Source organism: Lygodium microphyllum, unplaced genomic scaffold (genome assembly GCF_053477565.2).
Source record: "Lygodium microphyllum isolate KBCC unplaced genomic scaffold, Lygodium_microphyllum_v1.1.10 scaffold_113, whole genome shotgun sequence".
Lineage (NCBI taxonomy): Eukaryota > Viridiplantae > Streptophyta > Polypodiopsida > Schizaeales > Lygodiaceae > Lygodium > Lygodium microphyllum.
The window spans coordinates 51,244-62,959 of NW_028229596.1; the positions used below are offsets into that span (position 1 = coordinate 51,244).

Genomic DNA, 11,716 nt, shown 5'->3' on the forward strand with positions numbered 1-11,716 from the left:
ATATTAAGAAAAATTAAAAAATAATATAAATAAATAAAAATACCAATTTTACATAGAAAAATAATAATTATTATCTAATACACATGAATACAAAAATATTGTAGTTTTCTTTTCAAATTTTCAAGAAACTAAGGTTTTTAAGTGCAATGTTACATTCTAATAAAGAATACTATGAATGTTGTTTTCTTATTTGGATATTATATTTAGGGAGATTAAATGTAAAATATATACCCAAAAGTAGTATAAGTGAGGAACACTCCATGCTTCTTGGATGTGTACAACATCGATGTAATACGTAGTTGAAACTAATGAGATAATATAAAGGCTTGTTTGTTATACATGTTTATTGTTTTCTCACATTTAAGATGTTTGTGCACTCTCGTGAACACAATACATTGAAGCATTTTATGCATATACATTGCATAGTAATCAATTCATATATTGACTACGTAGGTAGGAGATCCAAGCCAATTAGTGCTGAGGGTTGAAAGGGATTTCTAGTGAGGATGAGTGAAGAGTAAGTGTTACATTTGTGCTAAAAGACGAGGACATGTAGATCAAATCTCTAACTGGGTAGATTGCTCCTATATTGAGGCCCTACTCCTATATTGAGGCCCTAGTAATTAGTCAAATAGGTGCCTTTGTGATATTTGTGTGGTATACTAGACACCTTCAATTTGGGCACTCATGCTTGGAGTTCAAGGTTAGCAATTAGGAGATAAGACTACAACGCAATATATCAAGGTAGAGAGAGAGAGAGAGGGAGAGAGAGAGAGAGAGAGAGAGAGAGAGAGAGAGAGAGTTCCTAGTCTATTTCTAGTCGCTCATGACCATAAGGCCATGAGGATTGGTGTTGTGAAGTCCATCAGTGAGCTCGAGTGTGTGTGAGCTACTTTCATGCCCATTTTAGGTCTCGACAAGTGTTGTGTTTTCTGAGAGTCCTTTAGGATTCTCAAATAAGGCCTAAAACTCAATTCTTGAGTGTATGACTCTTTTCCCAATAGAGCTATTAAGGCAAGAACATGAGCACAAGCTAGAGATCTCTCAAATTACATGAGAGCAATGTAAGAAAGGATAAGGAAGCAAACATAAATTTTTCACAAATACTCCTTAGATAGTACTAGTCCTGTATTTCTAAAAATTAAGGGAGCTTACAATCCCTTATAGTAAGAGTAGTCTCAGTACATGCAAAGGTAGTAGTTTACCCGTAACACCTACAGTTGTGTAGTCTACTCTTTCGAGGACTAGCCGAAGTGGTGGATCACCCCCACCATCTTGTGGTGCCATTAGTAGCACTATAATTGTCATTTCTAAGTCTATTCCTATATCCATAGGGATCGCACAACCATCCTTAATATCTCATCAAGCAATTCCAATTCTAGTTGGCATGGTGGCTCTACCCACTTTAGGATATTTGCTTCCTATCTTTAATGAAAGTCTAAATAAAGATGTTGAATTACATATACTATCAAGTCAATGAAGACACACAATATTTGATGTTCTTAAGTATGACTTTGAAGGGAAATGTAGCCCAATGGTACTACCAGCTTATAGCAAATTCGATTGCCACTATGCAAACATTCTACATTGTGTTTCATAGGGAGTTCTATCCTGAAAAGGGGAGTCAATATTTACTATGTATTTTAAATGAGACTCTGCAAGAATTCAATGAGAGCATAAAAGTGTATGCTCAAAAGCTACATGAAGTTTTTCATTATTTGGATACCATTCTCCAATTACCCCCTCCCGCTCAATTGCAGTTCTTCTTGAGAGGGTTGGATTGTATGATCCAACTACATTTGAGCAACACAACAGTAAATGATTTAGATGCAACTATAGTAGTAATAGAAGGGGTCGAGTTAAGAATTCAAGCTACCTATGAAGCAAGAGGGCAATCCCTCTCAATCTCACTGGGATGATGCCAAATGAGGTGCTAATAGGTAACAATTCATTACCTACATTACCCAATACAATAATAGTGCAAAATTTAGGAGACACAAATCAAGGGTTTTCCCAATTACTCGCTCCTATACGACCAAATACCAACCAAGACCTACAACATTTATGAGCAATAGGTAGGTCCCTACCACAAACCAAGGGCCCACGTAACCACCAATCCCTTTATAGATTGTAAAACCTAGTGTGGGGGTGGCTTGTGATGCCATTGGCTACAAATCCTCTACATCAAATATTGTAGAGGAAATCAAGGGCATGATGGAATTGTCTTCATGTGACGTGCGATATATATGGGAAGTCAAGAGATATGGCTAATACGTGTTGAAGTAGAATTAGTTCAATTCAACAAGATAATCAACAACCTGGGCTAGTGAATCATCATACAAATGATGCAAATACTCAAGAGGAATCAAAATAACATGCACCACCCCTTTGGTGAGGACGACAGCCCAGGAGTGCCAATATGCACTATTAACCATAAGGGCGGTTTGATGGACAATTAATCGATGAAGGATGACAGGCTTATATGCAGCCAAAGTATACCATGAAATAGGTGTGAGGATATTATTGCAGAGGCTAATGCTAGCTTGCGGTCAATAGCTATTTATTGAGAGTTCTTGTTTAAGAAACGTATGAAACATATCTAGATATATATAAGAACTAAATAGTCGATAACTAGGTTGTCAATAGTGTGTGACCCCTAGTGGGAATCCATCATCATACTAGTGTGAGTTATAAGTTTTAGCATGATAATAATGTATATAAAAAGTTTTAATAATCCTATAGACTAGATAAAATTACATATAAGTGTAGGTACATAATGTGAATGAGAATTGCACATACAAGAGTTAAGAAAGGGAAGGAGATTCCATCCCAAATATTTACCCTTAATAGACTACCAAGATTTGACTATTTATTGAGAGTTCCTATTTAAAAAAGTTCTTGGTCATTGCTATAAAGTTAAGTATGAGTATTTATTGAATGGACTAAGGATATAGTGAAAGCTAGATCATTGCAATTTTTCTAACATCCTAATGGGTCATTGTGGCAATATCATAGACATGTAAACCCTAGAAAGAGTACAATGTATAAGTAATTACTAGTTGGCATTTATATGGGTGCTAGTGTGTGGCTATTAGTGTGGATCTTACTTTATACTAGTGTGAGGAGGTTTATTATGGCATGGCATTAAAAGAAGGGTTTTTAGTATTCTTATAGAACAATTGATAGTAAGGACATGTATGCGTGAGCATATGTGTTTGTGTATGAAGGTTCACATCCATGTACGCAAAGATTTTACCGTAATCTTTTATCCATAATAGGTGTAGTAACGGAGGAATCTACTATTACTATGGCCATTATTGTGTGTGATATCTAGAATTTTGTAAAAGCTTTAAGTCATATGTATGTGGTATATGCATTAGTGGTCTAAGGCTCAAGTCTATGTTAACATAAGTTTATTATACTATTGTATGTTACCATAATAAGACAAGCAAACAAGGTGTGGTGTATTCATGAAGCATTATGTTTGTAAACCAAGGGCAAGGATGATAAAGCGAGAAAGAGACAATGTGTGTATATACAAAAAGGACACTAGTTAGAAAGAGAGAGAGAGAGAGAGAGAGAGAGAGAGAGAGAGAGAGAGAGAGAGAGTGTGTGTGTGTGTGTGTGTGTGTGTGTGCACGCGCGCGCATGCGTGCGGGTGTGCGCATGCGCGTGCGTGTGTGTGGTGTGATTTAGAAAAAGATCAAATGTGATACGTGTATAAAACCCTTGCTATGTATGCGGGTGAAATATATACAATAATAAAAGTGCAAATGAGGTATGTATGTATAAAACCCCTACTATGTATGTGGAGGTAATATACACAAGAATAGAGGTGTATGTGTGGGTTACAATAGGGCAAAAAAAAAATGGAATGAAAACTGCATAATTTTAGATACACCTCTTTGACTCAACAAAGCCACCCTAACATCCATGAAATAAAATCAAATAGCTATAATACCAACATGAAGCTCACACATGAATCGAAATGAAAAAAAGTACACGAATGTAGCGCGCGCGCACGTGCATGCGTGCGTGCGTGCGTGTGTGTGTGTGTGTGACACAATAGTATAATTTTGATAAAAAATTACTTGATCACAAAGAAAGATTGAGAGTTTTTCATTATATGGTAAATGAGAACAATACATGTATGATATAGCAAGTACAATAGTAATATATGCCTTTTGCAACATTGACCTATCATAACAAGATAAGCATGTGTATGCACACACGCATGCATGCACACATCTAAGAACATTTTAATAGAAAACTTATGCCACATAGTGATGTTTATGTTCATTTGTCTAGCCTTGAATGCTCTTCTAAAGACTTGCAAGTTCTACCAAAGGCTCTTCGTATCCTGCCATGTTGATAAGTATTAAATAACCTCTAAACCTTAAGAAAACATTAAGCCTTGACATCTTGGATGGAGGGGTTGAGAGGAAAATCCTGGGTTTGTTGGGTCTAACTTAATTTCACTCTCTTAGGTTTATTGGGTGTTATGTGATTTGGTGAGAAATCATTGAACCTTAACATCTTGGATCAAGGGTGTAAGAGGAATATCCTTTTCACTATTGGACATCTTTATATGTTTTAGATTTTGAAATTATTGTCATGCTATTCTATTTGAGCTAGAACCTCATCCAACAAAACAATGGCTTCTTTTGATCTTCCAAGCAAACCCAATATATAAATAATCCAATTTAAGATGATCTAATATAATCATCAAGGATACTTATATGCACATGGATGAGTGGAATGAAAAATACATATTATAAGCATTTGATAAGCACGAGTCAATTAAGAGTCTCGTCTACCACTTCAAATCTAGCTCCATGGCAAGGGTCATATCAATTAAGAGTCTCCTCTACCACTTCAAATCTAGTTCCATGGCAAGGGTCCTACAATAAGAGCATGACAATCATGCATTGCCTTTCTTGTTACAATTATATAATTGATTTGATATCTTTAAATCACTTGCAAGAAGCCACTAGATCTAAAACTCCCCCTCTTTTGTCTACATGATCTTGTTTTCTTTCATTTGATCGCTTATGATAGTTGGAATTATAATATGATCAAACATTCAAAATAGCTTTGTATAACCATTGTAGTTGACTTGTCCTATACAATAGGAAAAGAAGGAAGTCTCTTTTTGACCATTTTGGATATCTCCCTCCATGCATTGAGGGAGATTTGGATAGAAAATAAAATACGCTTCTCTTTTCAATTTTAGAATCACAAGCTATCTTTTGTATTATCCACAATAGACTATTTTTTTATGTTAAATATTTAATATTGAAGTGAAATTATTCAAAATAACTTTGTATAACCATTGTAGATGACTTGTCCTATACATTAAGAAATTAATGAAGTCTCTTTTAAGCTATTTTGGATCTTTCCCTTCATGCATTGAGAAAAAATTGGATAGAAAATTTCAATACTTATCTTTTCCCTTCAATTTTTAAATCACAAACTATCTTTTGAGTTATCTACAATAAATCATTTTTTAGCTTAAATAATAAAAGTAAAATTTCAACTGATCTTTAATGAACTTGAAGGGGAATTTTATATCTTAATTCACGATTAGTAATATAGTTTCTTGGTAAAATTTTATATATATTATATTTTTTAAACATTAATTAAAATTCTTTACGCAAGAATTTATATTCACCTTCCTCTCTACCTCTTGCACTCAACCTTTAAGTTCTTGTAATCTCCTCTCTCAACCTACTCTCGGTCATTCACACCATTTTTTCTCCATTAAACCACATTTATATCATCACACATATCCAAGCTCTCCTAATGGAGAAAAATGAGTAATAAGAAAAAACCTACATCTCCATATAGATATTAAATCTCCTCCTTTTATACGGAGGACAAACTTTAAAAAGAATTATAATTGAATGTCAAATTAGTTCTTGATAAATAGTAACATCTTCCTAAAAGATGAACTTCCAAGTCTAGCATTTCATGCAAATTAGGTGATCATCCATTTTTGAAGAGGCAAACATTACAAGTTTATCCTTGCAAACTAAACCATCTCATTCTCAATTCTTCATACACTAATAGTGGCTTATAGATTTAATCTCAAGTGTTATCTTGTAAGGGTATTATCATAACGGCAATTGGATAAAATCGTTTCTTCTCATAGAGTAACATTACAAGAGAGTTTTAGCATGCATCGTTCATTATCTCAATGTTTCTTCAAGATGGGCATTCTTATTAAAAGGAAAAAAACCATCCTATGTCCACTTGTTTCTTCATTAGTTTTTTATCCTCTTTTTTATGGAAAAGAGTTTTTATTATAAGTACAAACTAAAACTTTCTTACATTCAAACTTTCCAGTACAATACCTTTTTACTCCTTCACTTTTGCTTATTCTCTTTGCCCAATCCTTATTACAATCAAAATAACAAGCTACAATTTTGAACATTACATATATCCTAGTAATCAAACAAGTTCAATTGATAAATTCTATTTATCATTTGATTTTTGCTAGTTTGTAACACCAACAAAAGTGTAATATAGTGTTTTTGTTGCATAGTCTAGAGGCACCTTGAAAACACATTTGTGAAGTCTATATATATAATAATACACAACATGCTTAATTTTCAAAGGCTTGAAAACACATTTGTGAAGTCTATATATATAATAATACACAATATGCTTAATTTTCAAAGGCCGATTTCTTAGAACTATTCATAAGCTATAGTTTATAAAGAGTAATGTTTGAATGCAAATAACATATTTTAATAACCACATATGCTTAGTGGCTTTCATTAGTAACCCCTCTTGATTACACAGATATATGACTTGAGACGTATTTTGATGAATCAAGTAGATGATTAGCATGTCTGAAAATTTATCAAGATATGAAGTGGATATTTTTCATTCTAATGGAAAAAGAGGAAGACTATACATCAAAACGATACTTAGTAAAAGGCATCTGAGCAACAAGTTAAATGCCTACATTTTCATTGGATTCAATATTAAAAGCATATCTTTTAAGTTATACCATCCAGAATACAAGCATAACTTTATTTGTTTCAACTCCAGTAATTTTACGCATTAATTCTATCTTTACAATATCATGCAATTGTTTTTTAAGCCTGGTGTTTACTTTAGCATATAAGACATTGCAGCTTATTATGAAATGTTAAAATATGTAACAAAAATTATAAGTACCTTTTCAATAGTTTTGCAAGTTATTTAGCAGGACATCAAGCCTCGTATCTCAAATAGATCGAACAATTTTTTTCTGCTGACTAGAGATCTAACAAGTCTAATAATTAAATTGTCTTGCACTACTTAAACAATGTTGCATTTGCTCTAATAAACAATCAAGCCTATTGAAAGAAACCTTCAATAATCCAAAGTGTGCCCCAATGCATAGAAACAACAGGTTGGCAAATGCATTGCACAATAGAGGAATTAGAATCTGGGACAATTTGTGGAACAATAGTGAATGTTCTTGGATGCAAACTAATTCAACCCGAATGAGGTACGAGTTAAACAAGGAGTTTGACTTCATATGCTCCGTTTTGCCTGATTTGAAGTTAGAATGGCCGGCCTACCCGTTCCAAAAAGATGAGTCATTTATGAATTCTCTAAGTAGTTGGTTTGCTGCAAATCTCTAAGGGATGTATCAATCCCCTCCAATAACCTTAACAAATCTCTAAGCAATGTAAATGGAAGAATGAGTTCCCTATGGCTAACAGTAAAACTCGAAAATAGAGACTTAAAAGATCTTAGGAGGGTATAATGTCTCTTAGACTAAAAGCAATTCAACAGCATCTATTATTTAGGAAGCTCCCTCTTAAGTACCATCTAGCTAACAAAACAGAAACAACATCCCCTCTATCCTTCGTGCAAGATAGCAATGGGGATTGATAATCTCTTGGAGGATTGTGTACAAGTGACGCCTATTTGGAGGAAAGCGAAACAATGAATGATAGATTGAACTTTCTCTATGTTTTGGCTTAGGCCAAGGGACACCGGTTTGGAGGAAAGTGAAACAATGAATTAGCAAGTAAATTTAAATGACAAGCTGAGCTGTCTCTATGTTTTCGCTTAGGCCAAGGGGCATAACTTTCATGATGTCACTATATTTCCTTGGATTCATTAATACCAGTTCTTACACTCTATATTTTTTTTAAAAAAACCTTCACAAATTACATCTTTTGAAAAGACACCTTCACAAATAATAACTTTTTCGAAATGCTTAAGCATGTACTTAATTATAACTACCTTTTCCATTGTATGCAAGTTACAATTAAAATGTCTTACACCAATTTTACAATGTTACATTTGCTCTAAAATCAATCAAGCCTACCTAAAGAAACCTTCACAAATGACATAACTTATCATGAAATGCTAAATTATGTATCAAATTGTAGCTACCTTTTCCATTGTATTGCAAGATATAATTAAAATGTCTTACACTAGTCATGCATTTGCGCTAATAAACAATCAGGCCTACTGGAGACACCTTCACAAATGACATTTAAGCAAGACAACTTTCACAAATGACAACATAGCTTATAATGAAAAGCTAAGACATGTAACAAACGATTACTAATTTTTCAAATGTATTGCCAGTTACAAACAAAATGTCTTCCACTAGTTATGCAATGTTGCATTTGATCTAATAAACAATCAAGCCTACTAAAAGAAACCTAAACAAAAGATATCTTTTACAAATAAACCCTCACAGACATGGGTTTTCCACACATTTGCAAAATATTCAAGCATTTCACGATTTTGTAAGAACTTCACTCCACACAGACATGGGTTTTCCACACATTTGTCAGTTTTATGTAGAATAGAATCAAGAAATTCCAAAATTGCCCCATTAGAAAAGTAAAATTTCATTAAGAGTTGAAAAGTTCACTTGCAAGACAGGTTACCTCGCTGAGCAATGAAGGAAGTCAAAGAGTTAAAACACAGAGACTGTTGAATGATTGACAGCTCTTTCCTTCGTGTAAAGAGTCAGCTAGTTACATTTATAAGGGCAACAGAGCAGCCATCAGAATTCGGTGTGTTGCAGCATCAGCATTGCTTCTGACCGCATCAAGTTTGAAAATGCATCATATGGCCTTTCTTGAAATACACAGTTAACAGGAGCAGATCCAGGTACAACAGAATATGAAGAGGCCAGAATAGCATTTCCTGCCGTCAACAATAATACAATAACACAATACTATTTCTCAATGCAGTTCCTGAAACTGCAAACCTTCACCAACCTAACATAAAGCATTGGACCAAAGCAAAAGTCCTAAACTTTAAAAATCTGGCGTATCCAAAGACAAATATAGTTATGAAAGTAGCCCCAATGGGTATGAAGTCAAACAACTTTTAATCTGTAACTAGAGCATCACTAAATGAAAAGACTAGTACCAAATGTTCCGTCCAGACCCCCATCTTAGGCAAAATGCAGTTAAAGCCATCACACTATATGCAAAACTTGGACATTCAAAAGAAACAGGGGCTCCTCACAGGTAAGCAAAAGAAATTATAAAATGAAACTCTTGAGAAAATCAAACTTCCAATGACCATGTTGAATTAAAAGTTTAACTCCCCTCACCAGTCAAACCATTTTGTTTGATGTTTAATTCGCAAGAGGCGGTAAAGTCTACAGGCAAAATTCTTCAAAATACAAAATTGAAGAGCCACTCCAACTGATGTGGTACAGATGAATCACAACATTTCAACACTAAACATCCTGCACACTAAGACCTGCATAAATATTCCATTCAACAAGGCAATTAGCAATTGACAAAAGCAATGACAGCACATACTGAATTATAATCAGAGCATTGCAACCCAAAAGCACAGCAAAAATGACAGTGGTTTGGTTAAATGATCTAGATGAGTCAAACATAATCAGAACATTTAGGCATAAAAGCACAGCCAAAATAGCAATGGTTTGTTCACAAAATGTAAAGGGCGACATTAAACAATTCAAACCAGTACTTAATGATAAGATTCAGACCTGGCGGAAGGGATTGCTTCAACTTGTCAGCCTTTTCAGAATCTAACACGCAAAGTGTGTACAGATATTTCTTGCACCGCACCTTGAACTTCACAACATCCTTACTCCTTTTAATCTTGATAGAGCGAGCATCCTTCCTCCGAGCTGTAAGAAGGAAGTCCTTGATTTCACTAATTTGTTTCGGCTAGCAAAAAAAAGGTCACACAGAGAATCAAAATCAGATAAGGTCAAATTAGGTGCAATCCTACTTATTCAAGCATATCACGATTTGACAGTGCAGCAACCCACAGGAGTGTGATAGACATGTTAACTCAAAAAGCTCAAAGTTAGCAGAATAGTTCATTGTAACTGCACGATGCTGTCAGATGAAGCATTCCATAAAACCTGGTCCAGAATCGAACGCATTTCAATACTGAAGACAAAGGCATGTTCTACTTGCAAAGCCAGAAAATGCAGCAGTATGAACACAGGGTTGTCGAGCAATGACATATTCAAGTAGGCTCCCCGTCACACCTACCTTGTGGAGAAGTAACAACTGTGGTACACAAAGATAATACACCAGCAAAGCCGTCGATATAAAACAATCTCACTTCCATAACCACGGCTACTTGCAGAGACTACCAATGCAAGAACCTATCGGTCCTCCGTGATTGCACTGCAGATAGGGTAGGAATTTTCGCAGGCCAGAAGACTAGAAATCGACGGCATGAAAGAGCAGAGATCCCAATAATACTACGAAGCTATCGAAGGCAAGGGCAGCAGCGAGGATTCTTACCATGGTTGCTTGCCGCAGAAAAAGAACCACGCCGTGAGTAGAAACCCTAGCTGCACACGGACTGAGAAGCCCAGGCCATCGTTTATCCCCTCGCTTTATACCATCGCCCTTACGATTAGGTTTTCAAAGAGAGGAGGGTGTCGTCTTTAGGGAGGTTCAACGAACAACTCTTACAAGCAAACCTTGAAGGACAATACAATGTATTGCAATGAGCCCTAGCCCTAGCCCTTGCCCACTTGGTAGGATGGGTATATATGTTCCAACCAGTCACTAGATCAATTCCTCCCACATCTGCTACCCACGAACCTCTTTGACACCTGCTATTTTTCAAGATGATGTTTCGAGCAAAATCCCATACTAATAAAAATAACAATGCATTCTTTTCAAAAAATAATACAATGTATACCTGCTAATGAGCTATAGCCCTATTGGTAGAGGTGGGTGCATGTGTCTTTACCAACTACTAAAAGATCGATTCCTCCCAATGTCTTGCGCACTTTGCACCACATGCCCATCCTTGGGGTTGGTGCTTGGGCAACATCACAAAAACTAATGAGCTATAGGCCAGGTTATAGAGGTGGGTGCATGTATCTCTACCAATTGAAAGATTGATTCCTCTTAATTTCCTACATGCTTTTTGACACCTTCCCATCCTTAGGGATGTTGCTTAGGTGACATCCCAAAAATAAAATAAACTCCATACAACAACACATCTTTTTAAAAATGTAATGTATTACTTCAACTAAAAATAATTTAACAAGTGATAAGCTAAATGCTTATCATAAGGTCTACCTAGTTTTAAAGGGAAGGCCGTTTACACATTGTGATTGTTGGAATGCCCACATATAGTCTCTCTCTCTTACTCTCTTGCTCCATCTGCCATAGCTTTTACGTTGCTCTTGCTTTAGCTTCCATTTAGGCTCTACCTTTCAATTAGTATAAGAGCCAAC

At 35.3% G+C, this 11,716-nt stretch overlaps 1 protein-coding gene across 2 annotated transcripts; it reads right to left on the minus strand.

Annotated features, from left to right (window-relative positions):
* Positions 1-8,851: 8,851 nt before the first annotated feature.
* On the minus strand, positions 8,852-10,927 carry LOC148008620 (large ribosomal subunit protein eL38z/eL38y). 2 transcript variants are annotated; one of them, XR_015689980.1, is made up of 4 exons: positions 10,767-10,927; positions 9,992-10,175; positions 9,584-9,735; positions 8,852-9,168 (listed from the first exon to the last, which is right to left on the minus strand). XR_015689980.1 is itself a non-coding variant. In XM_087674155.1 (3 exons), exons 1-3 carry the CDS (start codon positions 10,767-10,769, stop codon positions 9,713-9,715), a joined length of 210 nt encoding a protein of 69 aa, XP_087530281.1. In that variant the 5' UTR covers positions 10,770-10,927; the 3' UTR covers positions 9,528-9,712. The 2 variants fall into 2 exon arrangements, 1 of the variants encoding a protein (XP_087530281.1); XM_087674155.1 differs by lacking the exon at positions 8,852-9,168 and having other exon boundaries at positions 9,528-9,735.
* Between the last annotated feature and the right edge of the window lie 789 nt (positions 10,928-11,716).

Excerpts from the sequence above, each read along its gene's own strand:
- LOC148008620 (XM_087674155.1), bottom strand. Across the intron at positions 9,736-9,991 it reads GAAGCAATCCCTTCCGCCAG|GTCTTAGTGTGCAGGATGTT; the intron begins GTCTGAATCTTA and ends ATATTTATGCAG.